At 34.1% G+C, this 19,587-nt stretch overlaps 1 protein-coding gene across 19 annotated transcripts in view; it reads left to right on the top strand.

The window, feature by feature from the left end:
- The window catches only part of LOC105473588 (kinectin 1), a 160,346-nt gene that overhangs the window by 52,156 nt on the left and 88,603 nt on the right, over positions 1-19,587 (top strand). For 13 of the 19 annotated variants that reach the window (XM_071100127.1, XM_071100130.1, XM_071100126.1 and 10 more), the window contains 17 exons: positions 1,267-1,373; positions 2,879-3,011; positions 4,831-4,918; positions 5,580-5,746; positions 6,154-6,222; positions 7,559-7,596; positions 8,275-8,365; positions 8,736-8,804; positions 9,250-9,287; positions 9,446-9,527; positions 10,011-10,079; positions 15,173-15,207; positions 15,913-16,003; positions 16,683-16,751; positions 17,677-17,714; positions 18,235-18,325; positions 18,474-18,542. In XM_071100127.1, coding sequence (XP_070956228.1) covers positions 1,267-1,373; positions 2,879-3,011; positions 4,831-4,918; positions 5,580-5,746; positions 6,154-6,222; positions 7,559-7,596; positions 8,275-8,365; positions 8,736-8,804; positions 9,250-9,287; positions 9,446-9,527; positions 10,011-10,079; positions 15,173-15,207; positions 15,913-16,003; positions 16,683-16,751; positions 17,677-17,714; positions 18,235-18,325; positions 18,474-18,542 — 1,344 coding nt within the window. The remainder of the gene's footprint in view (positions 1-1,266; positions 1,374-2,878; positions 3,012-4,830; positions 4,919-5,579; positions 5,747-6,153; positions 6,223-7,558; positions 7,597-8,274; positions 8,366-8,735; positions 8,805-9,249; positions 9,288-9,445; positions 9,528-10,010; positions 10,080-15,172; positions 15,208-15,912; positions 16,004-16,682; positions 16,752-17,676; positions 17,715-18,234; positions 18,326-18,473; positions 18,543-19,587) is intronic. The other 6 variants (XM_071100132.1, XM_071100129.1, XM_071100128.1 and 3 more) reach the window with 1 other exon arrangement.

The following is a 19,587-nucleotide window of genomic DNA, read 5'->3' as shown; positions in this document are numbered from 1 at the left end:
CTAGTCTGCTAAAAATTTAAAAATATTCTTCGCTGCTTTCAGAGTCCCACTATTTTCCTCTGAAATGCCACTAATAGCAAAAAAGAAGTGAATGATGCTGTTTTTGTGTTTTTGCCTTATCCACTGCTTTTAGCATTTGTTTAACCCATTCCTTCATCTTCTCATCCCCCAGCAATTTGAGTTATTGAAGAACTAATTTTCCTAGCCTCAAGTGATCTTTTCTTCTTAGTTCCTAATTCCTGTTAATTTGAAAATTAGTCAAATACTTGTAGCAGCATCTTTTGTTGAAGGTGAAAGGTATTTAAGTGATTCATCCTGTTTTACTTGATTACTTACAGAGGTCAGGATACAGATTCCATATGATAACTTCTGTGAAAAATAGAAACATATACCTTAATTTCTCTTAATAAGCAACAATTTCTTTTGAAAGAATTATTAATAAGATTATTTCATATAAAAACATGTTCTTATGAGAATGTAAGAGTCAGTGTGCTTTGTCTTTAGATTCTTTAATCCAAAATTTTAAAATTAGAAGAAGAAAGTTAAGAGTGGTGGTCGCCAGGGGTTTCAGGGAAAGAAATGGGAGTTATTTGTTAAAAGGTGCAGAGTTTTGTTTTACACAATGAAGAGAGTTATGGAGATGAATGGTGGTCATGATTACACAGCATTATGGATATATTTAATACCAGTGAACTGTATACTTGAAAATGGTTAGAATGGTATGTTTTATGTTATATATATTTTATAATGTAAAAACTTGGAAAAACAATTAGAGGTCAGAATATTTTAGCAAGCAGGTTTTTGTGTTATCTATATGATTATGGCTCAATTTGTAACTTAATATGAAGTATACCAAACATATTTTCAGTTTTTAAACTTTGGCTTACTAAAGACTTTAAGAATATTGCTAACATACAGTTGACATAGGATCAGGACAAGCTTAATTCTGTATGAATCTATTTGATAGGAAAGAAGTCCTAAATCATACTTAGTTCTGAAACATCATCTCTAAGCATGTTTATCTTGTATGTCAAATATGATAGCAGCTAGCATCTACTTGTATTCTTGAATGTGGTGAGAGTTTGTATTTAATTTGCAGTCATCACTAACAGTATATTTCTTTTAAATTTGTTCATGTTTATTTGAGAAGAAGGATTCAAACTTCATTCTATTGATGCTTTTTACATTCTCATTTTAATAAAGTTTATTTTGAAAGTTAGCTTTGACAGTCTTTGTTTTCTAAGTTTTATATATGTAAAATTTTAGTTTCAGCAAGTTCGTGAGCAGATGGAGGCAGAGATAGCTCACTTGAAGCAGGAAAATGGCATACTGAGAGATGCTGTCAGCAACACTACAAATCAACTGGAAAGCAAGTATGTTTCCAAATACCTTATTTTTAATTGAATGGCAGAGTATTTTCTTGAATCATCAAAATATTTATAGTGTTTGATAGTAATTGGTTAGACTTTTTTTTTTACATTTGTTTCTAAAATGAGTTACCTTTTTTTTTTTTTTTTTTTTTTTGAGACGGAGTTTCGCTCTTGATGCCCAGGCTGGAGTACAATGGCGCGATCTCTGGCTCACCGCAACCTCCACCTCCTGGGTTCAAGCAATTCTCCTGCCTCAGCCTCCCGAGCAGCTGGGATTACAGGCATGTGCCACCACACCCGGCTGATTTTTTTGTATTTTTAGTAGAGACGGGATTTCTCCGTGCTGGTCAGGGTGGTCTTGAACTCTCAACCTCAGGTGATCTGCCTGTCTCAGCCTCCCAAAGTGCTGGGATTACAGGCGTGAACCACCACACCTGGCTTAAAATGAGTTACTTTTAAAAACAATTCTCTTTTGCTTTGTGAAGAACTTCTTCAGTTACATATATGTAAACTATATATGTTATATTAATGTCATACTATTATATACTTATACAAACACATTAATATATATCATATATTACATATTTATATAAACATGTATGTGTATATTATATATAAACTATGTAATAAATACTAGTACCACCAATGGAATGGTCTATGAAATTTATAAGTTTTAATCCATCTGTCGCCTTTCACAGTAGCTCCTAAACTTCAGTATTCTGAAGAGCACCTGGCATTCTAGTTAAAAAGTGTATTCTTGAGTCCTACCCTTAAAAGATTATGATTCACTGACTCTGAGGTAGAGCCCAGCAATCTATATATTAAGACACTTTCAGGCTGAATGTGATGGCTCACGCCTTTAATCCTAGCACTTTGGGAGGCCGAGGTGGGCAGATCACCTGAAGTCAGGAGTTCAAGACCAGCCTGGCCAACATGGTGAAACCCTGTCTCTACTAAAAATACAAAAATTAGCTGGGCGTGGTGGCATATGCCTGTAATCTCAGCTACTCGGGACACTTAGGAGAATTACTTGAGCCTGGGAGGTGGAGGTTGCAGTGAGCCCAGATTGCGCCACTGCACTCCAGCCTGGGCAACAGAACCACACTCTGTCTCAAAAAAAAAAGACACTTTCCTTGTGATAGTGATTGACTCTGAGGCCATACTTTGAGAAATAGTACCTTAGAGAGATTAGTAATATGAGTACACAGTACCCTGACTGGTTGATTTTTAATACATTTTCAGAAGACCAGTTTGAAGGTGACTCTGTCTATTTATGGTCATCTATTTTTCTTGATATTTTACAGTGATTTTAGAATTTGTATAACTCGTTAGATTATATAGGAATTACCCACCTAAACTTTATTGTTAGTAATCGCTTGTGTTCTGTTTCAGTTGGGCTGTAAATAGAACTACTAGCTCAGCTCAGCGAAACTACCAAAGTATGTTTTGTTTATTTCTTATATCTATTTGTAATAATGGAAGGCTCCTAATCCAGTTACTGTTTTCAGGCAGTCTGCAGAACTAAATAAACTACGCCAGGATTATGCTAGGTTGGTGAATGAGCTGACTGAGAAAACAGGAAAGCTACAGCAAGAGGAAGTCCAAAAGAAGAATGCTGAGCAAGCAGTTACTCAGTTGAAGGTGATATATTCCCACCTTTGTCATTTCATGAATAATATAGGTGTATTCGTTCGTTTTCATAGTGGTATGAAGAACTGCCTGAGACTGGGTAAATTTTTAAGGAAAGAGGTTTAATTGACTCACAGTTCAACATGGCTGGGGAAGCCTCAGGAAACTCACAATCATGGCAGAAGGTGAAGAGGAAGCAAAGCATCTTCTTCATGAAGCAGCAGGAAGGAGAAATGCCGAGCGATGGGGAAGAGCCCCTTATAAAACCATCAGATCTTGTGAGAACTCACTCATTATCACAAGAACAGCATGGGGGTAACCATGCCTTTGATTCAATTACCTCCACGTGGTCTCTCCCTTGACACATAGAGATTATGGGGATTACAATTCAAGATGAGATTTGGGTGGGGACACAAAGCCTAACCATATCAGTAGGTATTTAATTTGATGACTTAAATGTGTATATAGATTTGAAAAATATAGTTTGACGCTTAGTGGGACCTGTAGTCTAAATGCTATGTCCTGATGAAAGAAAAAGAAGCATGTGCCCTGTTGAAAGAATTGAATATAGCCTTGAATTTGAAGTTAAAGACTGTTTGAAGATATGGTAAATGATGTTAGCTGATTGACAGGTATAAACTGTAGAAGTTTGTCTTATATATGGGGGTTAGGGTCTACATATATAGGGCAGAAATCATGTAGTTAAAAATTACCCTTAATACCACTTTATCACCCATAGCTGGGATTTTTCAGTAGGTCCAGTAGAACCTAGTTTTCTTTCAGCACTGGAATAGGTAGTTTTTCCTTTGTTTAAGCACAAGACTAAGTGGTGTTCCAGTGGCTTGCACTCGACCCATGATGTACAAAAAAATCACATATTATGTTTTTAGACACCAGTGTGTCACTTGGTCCAATGAGATACTTATACTGTGAAGAGATGCATGGCTTTGCTCAGGCTGACTGAGGGAGGAGCAGATTCATTTATCTCATTTTATATGCATTCTGGAGCATATGTACATTGAATAGAATGATGAGTATAATTCTCTATTTCTCCTTTTATTGAAGAGGAGATTTGTTGAAAGTATAGTTCAATTTGTGTAAGTTAAATGCTACCTCATTATAATAGATTCCTACCTAGGTCATTGATACAGTTGTACTTTGATACCAGTTCCAGAGTAGGAGTTAAAAAGGCTTCAAGGGTAATTGAATATGGAAAATAGTGTGAGTAACCTTTGTTTTTCTTAAGTTTTCTTGGGTCTTGTTGGGAGATTAATATAAGTATCCTTTCTTTTATTTAATACTGATCTTGCTGATGGATTTACTACTGGCATAGATATGGAAGTCTGTTTTCTGTGGATATGGATAAATAAATGACATTAAAGATTATAGTCATGATTGGAGTGTTGTGTTATAGAAATACCTCAAAATAAGAATTTTTAGCTACTTAGATTTAGCAATAAAGATACTATCCTGTCCTTCGGAAGCTTGTCAGCTGAAGGAGGGTTAGTGGGAAACAGGTTATTGCTAAGTGGATCAGATATGTATATAGTAGTAGCTATCTTGGTCTAAACTCAGCACAAATATTGAGTCTCTGAAATAATCTCTAAACTGTAAACCCTGTAATGTTGGAGGATAGGATGGCTATGACTGATAAATAAATAGCTTTTAGACTGTGTTTATCTGCCTGTCTTATTGAAATATAGGAGACTAGTTGTAATAAGCAGTTTTATGATACAACAGTAAAGGTAGAGGATGCTTTTTTTCCCTCTTTTTCAAAGTAGAAATTCTGTGTTTGTGCTAATTTATCCTTTCTCCCTTTTAAAATACCAAGGTTCAACTACAAGAAGCTGAAAGAAGGTGGGAAGAAGTTCAGAGCTACATCAGGAAGAGAACAGCGGAACATGAGGCAGCACAGCAAGGTAAGGGGAAGAGGTATTCATGTAAACTTTGTATATAATTTTGGGTAAAATTTCCTTTCTCTTCCATCTGTGAAGAAAGTATAATTTGGTATTTTGGTTATAGCTTAGTAAAAATAGCTTTTATACTTTCAGAATATCTTTCTTTCTTTGACATTTGTTAGGGTTTTAAAATAAGTTACCTACTAGTTTTGCCTGAAGCATTAAAGTTGCAGGCAAAATTGTAGTACATGATAGGGTAATGGGGTCCTGGCTGTGTGTTTCTTTTCTGTAGTTATTCTCTTTGGTTCTTTGGTTAATTCTTCATTTTATTTTTTGTTCCCAAGAAAATAGTTCTTATTTTGAAGAGAAAAACAGAGCATTACCATCCCAAGTAATTTACTTAAAACTGCCCATTTAATACATGCTAACTTTTACTCATTTACTCTTAATTTGATGAATCCATCTGGGAGATAATGGAGTACGTGTTATGTGTGTTGTTTATTTCTCTACTACTGCCTTTCTGCCATGAAAAACAAGTATAGGCTGCTACAGGAGCATGCAAGAGTAGAAGCAGGAGAGATTCAAAGGAGGTTTTCTAGAGAAGAGAATGCCTACACTAAAGATGTGTATGAGAAACTAGGCAAAGAAAGAGACCTCTGTAAAATGTAATGTTTTATTACAGATTTACAGAGTAAATTTGTGGCCAAAGAAAATGAAGTACAGAGTCTGCATAGTAAGCTTACAGATACCTTGGTATCAAAACAACAGTTGGAGCAAAGACTGATGCAGTTAATGGAATCAGAGCAGAAAAGGGTGAACAAAGAAGAGTCTCTGCAAATGCAGGTTCAGGTATTTTTTCTTCTTTTTTATAAAAAAAAAATACAGGTGGTCAGTTATTAGATCTGTGTGTCTAGAAGAGAGAGTAATGTCTACCTTATCCTAATTCTGAAATGATGATGAATAATAATAACTTTGAGCACTTGTCACAATATGGTATGTTTGAAGATGTGCTCATCGACAGTCTTAGGCTCTTTGTATTAGATTAGGAATAGCACAGACATATCTTTAACTTCTGTCTTATAAGCTAACTCAGAATGTCTAATCATTGTTTAAAATAATGCATTTTGGAATCTAAGAATGCCTTAAAAAAGAAAAAAAGATAAAGATAAACAGATGTACCTATAATACATTGTGTTCATATACATGGGGTTATTTATTAGCATGCTTTTTTTCTTTTTGATTGCTATTTATGAAAGGATATTTTGGAGCAGAATGAGGCTTTGAAAGCTCAGATTCAGCAGTTCCATTCCCAGATAGCAGCCCAGGTAATGACGCTTTCTTATTGCTTATGATTCAGCCATTTAAACACTCATCTGAATGCCCGTTGAGTGCCAATTACTGGATTAATAGCTGGGAGACTAGTCATTGAATCAACAAATGATGATCCTGAGTGCTAAACACTTGCTAATTATGTACGGTGCTGAGGGAAAACACTCAGAAAGAAATCCATACCAACTAATCGGATGAGGGGAAGGTTAGAGAGCTTTTATTATAGAAAAATATCCCCAGTCCTGTCACAAAACAAGGAGAGAGAATTGGCCGAATGCTGTCTAGAATAGTGGCTTATGTATTACAGATGTTCATTAAATATCAACTAGCTCTGGAAAATCCTAATATATCAGCAGGGGGAACAATATGGTAACCATAGATCACAGATTATATTTGCAAAAGAATCAGTTGAAAATTTGTACCTCAGTTTAGTGACTCAACCTTCCAAAGTTTTCAAGTGATAGTGTAAGACCTGTTATTCTTTGACGTGACGTACACGTCTTTATAAATAATATAAAGAAAATCAAGTAAAAAGCAAGTTAAGTATTGCAAATTTTGAGCTTCAGTTTTTCAACTTGAAAATTCTGAGAGTTATTTGTAGCAAAAAGTATTGGCTTAGAAGTCTGACATTTCTGTATAAAAAGTGGTTTTTACATTAAAATTTTGTTTTTAAGGTTCAGAGAAGTTCAAACTCCCAAAGCTTTGACCCTATAAACATATTTTTCCCTATTGCTTTGTCTGTAGAAATTGTAGTCTAAAATAATTGGGGAAGAATTAACACAGGAAAGGGTGCTGGTATGGATGTGTATGTATATGTGGATTACAAACTCAAATTGAATTGTGATCTTGGGTTATCAGCTGAGAAGTAGCTCTAAAAAATTTATCAGGAGTTAAATACGTAGAGAGTGCTTGTAAGAATCTTTTAAATAGTAAACATGAACATGGGTATTTCCAAACTATATTAGTCATGGAATGGATAATTTTATTATTAAAAGTTGTTAATAAGGAGAAGAAACACAGGATGACAAATGGCCTTTCTGGCTGTTTTTCCTATTCATTTGTTGCTTGTCAATTATTTAGTTTCCGGACCTGTCAACTTGTTTTATTCTAAATGGCTTGTGATATGTAATTCCTGACTACTGGCTGTTGGTGATCAGACTTGCTTTCAGAATAGTAGTTACTTTTTATTGAACACCCACCATGGGCCAGATACTTTCTTAACAATTTATATACATTAACTTCTCTTAGAATTTAGAGCTCTGTTATGATTATTGTATAGCTTTAAAGCTTTCTCTTAAATACTTTTATGTTGACACTATTTTTCTTTCTTAGACCTCCGCTTCAGTTTTAGCAGAAGAATTACATAAAGTGTAAGCCTATCTTTTCACACTCTTATAATTGTGTAGTCACCACTGATACTTGTTAGATGCGACACTTAAGATTAACTTTATACCTCTGACCTGTTCAGAAAATACTCTGAACTAGATTTGAGCAACTTTTGCTTTTTTTTTTTTTTTTTTCCTTTTTCCCATTAGTGATTTGGGTCCCTAAACATTATATATTCTGCTTTTATTTATGTTTTTATTTTAAAAAGAGTTGGGGAGACTTTCATTTGGGTGTTAGCAATTATGTGGAAGAGGTAATTGTTTAGAAAGTAGTGGAAGTAAATTAGTTTTTGTGTCTAATAAGTAGTTGTAGTTCTTCTGTGTCCGACTCTGTGGTTGTATAACCAAAACAAAGTTATGTGCTTTTTTTGTGCCGTGTAATTTTGCATGGACATTGATCACTTGAGTTCGGAAGATCTGAAATCTGGTTTTGACATTGCTAGCTTTAACAAATTAACCTCTTTTATTTCGAGTTTTAAAATAGGGTTATGTATTTTAAGGAGTTATAGTAATGTGTATGACAGTTGTTAGTAAACTGAAAGGGGCTATAGAAATGGAAGGTATATGAGAACTACTGAAGTAAGGATGATGCTTTTTAAGGCTTTAAATCCTTTTGATTTGTGACTTCTGAATGTTTATTGAATGTACAAATATCTTCTAAAGGATTGCAGAAAAGGATAAGCAGATAAAACAGACTGAAGATTCTTTAGCAAATGAACGTGATCATTTAACAAGTAAAGAAGAGGAACTTAAGGTATAGTAATTTGTATAAATGGCTGCAATATTTTACAGGACTGAAATTTAAATTACTTTTATCCACATAATCAGTAAGTGTATATGAAGAATGGAAAATAGTCTAGAGTTCATTTGAAATAACTATTTTTCTAAACTACAAAATCCTCTAGCTCTCTATGAGGAAAAATTCAAAGGGCTTGTCTTGTGATATAATTTACAATAATTTACAATAGTTCGATAGGACTATGCTAAATAACAGAAATTGGTGATTTTATTTAGGAAATTTTATAAGTTGAGACATTTGCTTAACTCTTCTGTAGAAAAGATGCTTTACAAACTTTAAAATCAATTGTATTAAATATTTTAAATGCTATTTTTCCTTGTTCTAGGATATACAGAATATGAATTTCTTATTAAAAGCTGAAGTGCAGAAATTACAGGCCCTGGCAAATGAGCAGGTAGATCTTTATTGCTTTAGAGCATTGACCTCAGAATTTCAGTTTGCGTATTTTTATTTTCACTGGTATTGTGAGCCCCAATTTGATTGTGTAAGTAAAAAATATGATGGTTTCTTATCTTTGGCTGCATGATTTGATGTTACTATTTTTATGTTGAAATAAATGTTTGATCCAATGAATTGATCACTTCAAGAGGCAGTTAAAATGATCTTACTATGCTGATTTGAGTCTTTGAGCCATTTAATTCAAAAAAGATATACCTTTTACTAGGATAAAAGTGAGAAGTAAAAAATATCAAACAGCAAAACATGTTACAGAAATGTATGGTATTGCTGTAACTTCAAATATATGGAACTATAACTTTTTAATATGTAAAAATTAGTGAAAAAATAGTTTTGAGCACTTCCTGAGAAGTGATACCATTTTCTTCTCATTCCATACACAGGCTGCTGCTGCACATGAATTGGAGAAGATGCAACAAAGGTGACTAAAGTATTGTACATCTAGTCATTCATACATTTATGTTTAAGTATAATCGTTGCAGAAAATGTTGCTACTTAAAATTGATAGTTGTGCCCATAATTCCTATAGATTTTCTGAATGTATGAGGTATTTTAATTTACTTTTTTTCACCCTTATAGTGTTTATGTTAAAGATGATAAAATAAGATTGCTGGAAGAACAACTACAACATGAAATTTCAAACAAAATGGAAGAATTTAAGGTGTGTGATTAAGCTTGTAAACTCAGGTTTCTTAGAACAACCTTGCATACTTTTCAGTTGAGTGATTCCAGAAATACTAGATTTTATGTGAAGTCACTCTGAAACAGTGTTTCTGTAGTTCATTAGGGGACTTATGCAAACCATGAATTTTATCATTTTTCCTCTAGATTATCTGTTCTTTTAGTAGAGCTTAGAGATTTATTTTGCTCCCCCCCCCAGCCTTTTCTCAGCTGATAGTTTCTATTTGGGACTGTCTTACTTGTCTCCACTATTGCTGTAGTTCTGGTTTCTGGTCATGGCCAACCAAGTGCTAGGGTGCATCTCTGTGTCCAGTGAAATTTGAATTATGTCAGTGTATAATTGACCTGTCACTTTGAGTACTGAAAGCTGAGATAAAGGTTTGATTGTTCAAAAACCCATTCAAATGATTGCTTTATTACCTTTTTTCTTAATAAAACAGTAAATTGAGATTCTTTCTTCCAGATTCTAAATGACCAAAACAAAGCATTAAAATTAGAAGTTCAGAAGCTACAGACTCTTGTTTCTGAACAGGTAAGGTTTTTCCTAAATTACAAAGTAGAAACACTTGATATATAACAAGATCTGGTTCTTCTTATTTAGGTACCAAAAGACTAATTGAGAAATTTTGCTTAAGCTTGGATATGTCTGTTATTGCCTTTCTATTCATCCTGTATCTAAATTAAGGACATTTTTTTCTTCCTGAGATGAAGCTTATGCCAGTCTGCTCAAAAGCACATTCCAGAAAAACAAAAAAGTGTAATAGGATATGCATAAAAAGAATTTAAGCCGTTTTGATACATTTGACTCTCAGAATAAATGTCCTGCCTTAGACTTGGAACCTCAGCTTTTTCTTTTAGGGAGCATGGTATCTTTAAAGGTTGAAACTTATTATTAGCACTTAAAAGCAGTGTGATGTTGATCAAATAGCTTAACCTTTGTGACACCTCTCATTCCAAGCCTTTCACGTGGAGATTATATTTACACTATGAGGTTGTTAGATTTGAAAGGAGAAGCTTATGTATCATGCTTAGTCTAGTGCTTTGTTTATGGCAGGTATCTAAACCTTAATTCTTTTCTCTTAGAGTATTTATTTTATCCGTCTCATCTCCATCCGCTGCCACCATCACTATTCATTTCATATTTATAGCAAGGCATCTAAACTATAGCAGCTTTGAATAAGCATGGTTCCATAAATTAGAGCCCAGTGGTATCTGTTCTCTGCCTATTCCTAAGTGGTGCCTTCATACTTTTCTCCTACGCAGCTCTTACAATTACAGTTTATTAATAAAACACGAACTCTTGGTGACACATTAGAAGGTTTGCATTTGTTCCTAAGTTTTTGAATTGTACTTTTATTGGAAGCTGAAATGTAAAGCTGTTGCAAATGATAGCACTTCTTTTAGCAAATCCTTGCATTCTTTCATTTATTTTAAAATTTACATTTATGCAGATATTAAGCTGGTGTAAGTAACTGTGCCTCTGTAAGTATTAACTTGTCAAGAAATAATCTATTTTACCTCCGCATATGATATTAAGTGCATTATTACATAGTCTTACTATGTACTTTGTATTTGCTTTATCCTTGTAAACTAAAAGTAATAGAGGAGAAAATGCTGAAGGGATGATATTTAGTTTAAATGGCATTTAAGGCTTATTCTTTTTTTTTTCTTGAGACAGTCTTCCTCTGTTGCCAAGGCTGGAGTTCAGTAGCACCATCTTGGCCCACTTTATCCTCCGCCTCCCAGGTTCAAGCCATTCTTATCCCTCAGTCTCCTGAGTAGCTGGGACTACAGGCACGTGCCACCATGCTCGGCTAATTTTTGTATGTTTAGCAGAGACGGGGTTTCGCAATATTAACCAGGCTGGTCTTGAACTCCTGGCCTTAAGTGATCTGCCTGCCTTGGCCTCCCAAAGTGCTGGGATTACAGATGTGAACCACTGTGCCCAGCTAAGGCTTATTCTTGTCTTATTTCCTTTTCTGGTATAGCTTACAAAAGATATGATATCAATTATAAGGTTTCTCCCCCCCCCCCCCCCCCATTTCTGAAATACGAATGTATCTTGTAGTCTCTGGTTACAGTTTAGTTGTTTAATTGGCAGCATTTTAAATTTTTACTGTTAAATAGCAGTGGTGAGATATAACATTGGTGACTTGGATTAGATGTAATAGATTTTTGTGTGTGTGTGTTCTTACTTGGAACAGCAGAGTATATAGTTTCTGTGTGTTAGTTACCAGAGATTTTTGAAATGCTGATATCAGTGTATGAAGTTTTAACCTTTCTAAAATTAACTTCATGGAGGTAAAACAGATGCTTAGAAACTTCTGAATCTGTCCTAGAATTCTTGTATTCTAGTAGTATCCAGGTGTTGGTGACTCTTATTTAAACAGAAAACTTTTGTTCTTTACTAAAAATGGTATTTTCCATCATTAGATAAAAGTAAAACCACCAGCCTTAAATTTTTCTTTTCCTTTAAAGTCATACAATACCTTGAGAAATGCCATTGTAATAACCTTATGTAAAATTCCCAATCATTCATGAAAGTTAATATTATTGCTATCTTATTAAGTCAGCCTTTTATTATAAGATTTCTGCGTACTTTTAGATGTTCTGTTAAAGTGACAACTTTTAGTATGAGATGTGCTTTTGATAGGAAGAATAATTAACAATTCACAGGATAAAATTTTATAGCCACATTTTTTGATTTATTTAAAAGAATTAGTTGATAAGGGGGAAACTTATTTTGTGACACCAGTTTAAGATCTGCTACCGGGTAATTCTTAAGAGTTGTTCTGACTCTGAAAGCTTTTTATTAATAGTCTAGAAAGCATATGACTGAGGTTTTGGTTATAGTTGTGACTTCTTTCATTTTGGCAAAGAATCATCTTTGTGGCTTTTCCTCTAGTCGTTTTCATTGTTGCTAGTGAAAGAAGAGAAAAGATGGAAGATGGGTATAATCTTAATTTCTGTCGTTTCCACTTTTCTTTAACCCCTTTCTATCCCTCAGTCAGAATTCCAAGTGACAGTTGAGAGATTGAACAGTTTAGTTATGTAAAAATTTCAGTCCTTTTACCCCATGGATTTTTATTCTGGAGGAAAAGATTGAGCTTATGAAAGCAGAAACCAATAATGGTGCCAAGTTGTTGTTTCTTCAGGTGTAGGAAGCAGAAAGACAGCAGGTACCAAGTAAGGTAACCTGTTGATACCCTAAAGGAGAGAAGGCTGCATTTGGATTTAGGCTTGCAGATGGTCAGATAATGCAAATAAATCATTTACTAATATTTCATTAACTCAGAATAAGACTTTTTTTACTTTTTTTTTTTTTTTTTTGCTGGACGAGAGCACATCCTGACCTTTAGTGAAAGAGCAGCATGACTTATTTATTCTTACTCCAGTAGATTTTTAAGATTCAGTGGTCAAGATTATTAAGTAAAAACTGTAGGAAGTTTCTTCTTTTTGCTCTGCTGCCTTGTTAAATTGTATTGCAGAAGAATTTATTGTATATGGTGTAGTTTAGGAAATCATCTAGGGTGGAAACAGTAGGATTGGATTAAACCAATAAAGTATGAAGTGAAGTAAAAATGTTGGAGGAGATGCAAACTAAGCTGGGTCAGTTTTATGCAATAGAGTATTTGATGAGCTGAAGACCAAGAATTTCTAAACTGTAACTTCATTAAAAAAAATTCAATTCATCAAATACTTATTTACTAGTTGAGTATATTACTAGGTACTTATCTACATGCTGAGCCTACAGAGATGAATGAGACTTGATTCCTGCCTTCCTAATATGGAGATAGATGTGTTAAACAGAAAATTATGGTGAATGAAATTTTGGAACTCTGTGTACAGGTTTAGAGGAAGAGATAATGCATTCTCTTAATATTTGAAGGAGGTAGGGAGGTAACACAGGGAACAGCTAAACCTGATTTTGAAAAATGAGCATGAATTTGCCAAAGAGCTAAGAGACAATCCAGGCTGAGGGAATACAATGTTCAAAGACATGACAGTGTGGCCAGATTGGCATATTCAGAGTGTTGGTGTATTGCAGAAGTACAAAATACAGGAAGGATGTAAGGAGTAGAGAAAGATTTGCTAAGACCTAATTATGAAGGGCTTTGTGTGCTGTGTGAGGACCATGAACCTGATGTAGCATGTGGGTAAGCCACTAAAGGGTGTTGGAAGGATAAATGAGCATTTAGCCTAACATTTTAGAAAGAAGACTCTGGTTGGTAGGACTGACTAAAGGTACAATACAGTAAATGGTTAAGGTGCAGTTAACTTAGACTTAATAGTGTTATGTCTTTTTCTGAGGTGGCGTTCATTGAAAATAAATATGGACAAAAACTATCTTCATGAATGATTTAAAGGCTTAATGTATGATTTGTTTTTCATAGTATAAACCTGATTTAATGTACTTTTGACAATTCCTATTTCCCTTCTGATATTTGGATTATTTTTTCCCATTGGGAACTTTTTTCCTGTGCCTTCTACAAAACAATTCTTACGAACTAGAAGCAGGGAGAAGAATTAGGGTATTATGATATTTGAGATGAGTAAGCTGAGGGCCTAAACTTAGGCATTAAAGAGAAGGGTTTAATTTCATAAGTATGTACAGAGTGGAATTTTAGGACTTGGATAGGGCAATGGAAAAATTAATACTATTTGTGAAAAATGATTGTAATAAGATTGGGAAAAACAAAAAAAAGATTGGGAAAAAAAGAAACTAGCAAGATTGGGAAAGGGGCGCACAGAAGAGAATGTTCTAGGAGAAAGACCGTAAATCTTTTTGGTCAGGCTGCTTGGCTGTCTGAAGATATGGGAATACTGAGGGAGAAATCCTGCTTTGGATATAAGATAAATTTTAGCACTGGGGACTTCTGTGTGTACCGGGGGATGCCAGGAGAAGTTTCAAGGGGGACTCACCTTACATGTCATGTTCTAATGCTTTATAAAGAATGTATTCCTGTTGCTTTTGCAGTTTACAATCAGTTTTAAAACATTTTATATCTTGATCTGGTTGGTAGTTACATAATATCTATCTAACAAAATTCACTGAGCTGTAAACAGGATTTGTGCACTTGTCTATGTAAATGTTACACCTTAGTATAGAAAAAAAAAATTCAAATCAATTAAAAGAGCCCGTTTGCCTGCCTTTCTCTTTTTCTTTTTTTCTTTCTTTTCCATTCTTTTTCTTTTTCTTTTCCTTTTCTTTTTCTTTCTTTGTTTTTCTTTTTTCTTTCTTTTCTCTCTTTCTCTTTTCTTTCTTTTTTTTTTGGATTTGCAAGGTCTTAGAGTCTGTATTCTTTGAAGAATTGAATTAATGTAAAGGAAGTGAGGCAAATTGTCTTAAGGTTATCTTTTCTAGTGATTAAGATTTTCTTCATAAGATACTAATTCATTTTGCCAGCCCATTTTATACTGCTGCTTTTTCTGTGTCTCTTGTGTAGATGTATCTCTTTGTTTTGTTTTCTGAATTCTTTAATTATCAAGTCTTCAGATAAGTTATTGTCCTAAATTTTGTATCTATTTAATAACCCTAAACAGTTTTCACAAAATTAATTTCTCATCTGGTTTTTCTTTATGCAAATTTGGTAAAGTTAAACTTTTTGGTGATTTTTATTTTAGCCTAATAAAGATGTTGTGGAACAAATGGAAAAATGGTAAGAGTTTAGTTTTCTTTTTATATTTTGATGAGTTACTTCTACCAAATTAACTACATTAATCATATTTTAAAAATTCTCTTTAAACTTTGTAATGGAAGAAAATGTGGTATACTGTTGATTTGGGATTACATTACCGTTTGTGGGTTTCATGTGTGGCAGTAATTTTACTTGTTGAGGCTAGCATGTAAGCATGAATTACTTGAGTACATTTTACTTGTAAAGAGGAAGTATCCTGAGACCATGATAAACCATCACTAGAAACCTAGAAACTTTTCTAGAATTAAGTTTATAAGAAATGATGGACAGAGGTTGATCCACTTAAAATGATTAGAAATAATACCATTAACTGGCCGGGCGCAGTGGCTCACACTTGTAATCCCAGCACTTTGGGAGGCTGAGGCGGGTGGATCACCTGAAGTCAGGGGTTCGAAACCAACCTGGCCAACATGGCAAACCCTGTCTTTACCAAATATACAAAATTAGCCAGGCATGGTGGCGCATGCCTGTAATCCCAGCTACTTGGGAGGCTGAGGCAGGAGAATCGCTTGAACCTGGGAGGCAGAGGTTGCAGTGAGCCAAAATCGCGCCATTGTACTCCAGCCTTGGCAGCAAGAGCGAAACTCTGTCTCAAAAAAAGAGAAGAAATAATATCATTAACCTTGAAAAATAGTTAATACATGTGTTATAAACTTATAATTTCAGCATTCAAGAAAAAGATGAGAAGTTAAAGACTGTAGAAGAATTACTTGAAACTGGACTTATTCAGGTGGCAACTAAAGAAGAGGAGCTGAATGTAAAGCATTTTGTAGTTTTGTTTTCCTTGTGTTTATTCAGTGACATAAAAGGATTTCACTGTAATTTGTGTAAGGTTTTCCCCGTAGATCTTAAACTTAATAGTACCTCTCACATTTTATAAATTTATATAATGCTTTTTTATTAAAGATTTTTTTAGAAGTTAATGCATAATTGTAACATTGACTGCCTCAATGAGGTAGATACTATTGTTATAGTTTGTCAGTTTCCCCACTTGCACCCTTGTCCAAATTATAACCAAATGATAACTAGCAGACTTAATTCATGAAATGGTATTGGAGGCCAGAGAAGAGATTGCCATTCTATTTTATGGTTGTCATTAGCTTTAACTAACTTGATTGGGAAAAGGTTGCTGGAAGAAGTAAGTTAAAAGATGTATTTGAATTTAGGGAGAGGAGTAACTTAACTAACAAGTGGTATACTATGTATTTTTGAGGTTGTTCAGATATAAGTAGAAATATATGTGGGTGTAATTGAATTAAAAATTCATTTGGGTAGCTATTGAAGTTACAGAATTATAGACATGGAAAAAAGTGAGAGTTTTGGGCCTTCTAGAGTGGAAAAGAAGCAGCTAAAGAAATGAGAAGCTAATGTATTTTGAAGCTAGCTGTATTTTTCAGAAAATAAAAGCATGTTTTGCTTATGTGTCTTTGAAAAAGGCAATAAGAACAGAAAATTCATCTCTGACAAAAGAAGTTCAAGACTTAAAAGCTAAGCAAAATGATCAGGTAATGTAGTACATTTTTACAACTGTTCTTTGTCTCTGTGTTTTTTGTTTGTTTGTTTTTTTGTTTGTTTATTTAAATTAAAAGAAACGGGGTCTTGCTCTTTTGCCCAGGCTGGAGTGCAGTGGTACAATCATAACTCACCATAACTTTGAACTCCTGGGCTCAAGTGATAACTCCTTGCTCAGTCTTCTAAGTAGCTAGGACTATAGGCTCATGCCACAATGCTCAGCTAACTTTTATTTTATTTTTTGTAGAGATGGGGTCTGGACATGTTGTCCAGACTGGTCACAAATTCCTGGCCTCAAGTGGTACTCCCACATTAGCCTCCTAAAGTGTTGGGATTATAGGCATGAGGCACTGTGCCCAGCCCATTCTCTTTTAAACAGGGGGCAAACTGTTGCATAGAAACAAGTCTGTTGTTTCTCTTCCTCCAGGTTGGAATTTGTCAATTATAGTTTTAATTTATGAATGATAATCAGTAATAGAGGCTGCAATTTATATAATACTGATTGTATGCCAGGTACTATGATGAATACTCCAGATAGGGTGCCATTGCCTCTTACTAGAGTGATAAAAAGTTCTAAGTATACAAATACAAAGTAAGACTCTAGTAAAAGAGGCTGCCTGAAATTAGGCAGTTTCTTAGTTGCATTTTCTCTATGGTTGGAATTATTGATTAAATAATTTTAACATTTATCTAATGATTTTTTTCTTTTGACATATTTATAAGTGGCCTTAAAGCTACCTCTTTTCAAAATGCTATTTATTGTCATTATTATGACATTAAAAAAGTCTCGAAAGAATGCCTGGGCTTTTCCTATTTGGATTTTGATTGTAGTGGAAAATCTAAGGATAATGTGCATTCTATTTCTGACCCATTTCTATTTTGAATAAATTACTAAGTAGGATACTTTCCTATTTCCAGGTTTCTTTTGCATCTTTAGTTGAAGAACTTAAGAAAGTGTAAGTGATAACATTATTATAAACTGGTTTTTCTTCTTTGGTCCATTTTTTGTGTGTGTGTGCTCAGAAATCTAGTTTTATTGTGCAATTGGGACAGCTGATGTATGTTTAACTTTCACTCTAGAATTTTTCTTAATGGAATAAGAGAACTTAGCTGTGATTTCCCAAATTCAGTATTATAATAATAATTAACACAAAACAAAACAAAACCTGTTTCCAGAGGATGGGAGTCAGTATAGTTGAATGGAACTTGATTCTCCCCTGTGTTCCTCAGGGTACAAATCTTATATTTCTGATGTACTTTTGAAGCACTTAACTGACTTCTTGTGTGCATAGGCTTCAGCTGTCTGTTAGGAGGAGCTTTATATTTGCCCTGGCCCTTCTACAAAGACATGTTGCTATTTTATTTAAAATGGGAAAGGGTTGATTTGGAGAGCCATTTCATTATTTGCTGCTATTTTTATATCTTTGATGGGTCTGGTGATTTCTAATCAAATTATACTGCATTTCTTTATTGAAGGATCCACGAGAAAGATGGAAAGATCAAGTCTGTAGAAGAGCTTCTGGAGGCAGAACTTCTCAAAGTTGCTAACAAGGAGAAAACTGTTCAGGTATTGGGAGACATAGAACTGTGTTTTATGTTTTTGTTTATCAACTTTAGTTAATATCATTTAATTTCATGTGTTTGTCTGTGCATTGCATTTTATGTCAATTTCTGTGTTTCCATTGTCCAATCTTGTCTGTTTTGTCATTGTCAAGGATTTGAAACAGGAAATAAAGGCTCTAAAAGAAGAAATAGGAAATGTCCAGCTTGAAAAGGCTCAACAGGTAAAAATCCCAGAGCCATAGCATGACAGATTTATTAGTTATGTGTTATTTACGAGCTATTTGATTTTTTTTCTTGTTACTCAGAAAACACTTTTAGTAGTATGCTGTAAGTATATTGGGTTATGTGCTTTTAATTTTATTTTTTGCCTGATTTGAGAAAGTGTTCTTGATATTTTAATCTATATATCTTAAAAATTTTAACCGTTCATAGTTATTTTCTAGAACATTTTTTGTGTTAATGTTTCATTTTAGTTTTCCAATTAAAAATGAAACATGAAACACTTAGGCAATTTTTTAAATCCTCCCCACCCCTTTTAAAAGAAAACTGCATGGACCAAAATGTTATTTGAATATACATTGCTTGACCTCTGCCTTAGAACAAAGTACAAGTTTCATTGGGATTTCAGACATAGATGTGATTACTGGAAATTGATGAATTTTGCTGATTTTAATCTGATAAGGCTTCCTTGAAAAAATGGTGAGATTTCATTGAAGAGATGATTCATTCATCTCATAGATTCATTCAGCAGTATTTATTGTCAAAGCAGTTCTCATCAAAGCACTGTATTCATGATTGGTGGATCACTAGTGATTGGAGATAATGTGTTGAGCGCAATAGGTAGGATGAAAAGATCATACTTTTCTAATATAGATTGAGAGTTCAGGAAAGTCTCCTCCCAAGGAACTGACATCTAAGCCAAGAATCTGAAGGGCCTGTGAGAAGAGAGTGGAGGATAAAAGGTATTATCAGACTGTGTATGACTAAGAAAAAATTAAAAAAAGACATCATAGAGTACTGTTGAGTAATTGGCCTTGAAAACTGGGATGGAGAACATCTCTGATAATGGTAGGGAGGTGTGTGGAGAGTTAATATTTTAATTTTTCACAACTGTAGAAGTATGGCTGATCTGAGTGCAGTGGTATTTACAACTGATTGATCACAACCAGTTAGAGATTTCTTTATTCCTTCTCCATCCCACTGCTTCACTTGACTAGCCTAAAGAAAAAAAGCATCACATTAGACTTATTATTCATGACTATTTTC

This window comes from Macaca nemestrina, chromosome 7 (assembly GCF_043159975.1).
Source record: "Macaca nemestrina isolate mMacNem1 chromosome 7, mMacNem.hap1, whole genome shotgun sequence".
NCBI lineage: Eukaryota > Metazoa > Chordata > Mammalia > Primates > Cercopithecidae > Macaca > Macaca nemestrina.
The sequence above is the reverse complement of the archived record's forward strand: the minus strand, read 5'-3'. Positions and strand labels throughout refer to the sequence as shown.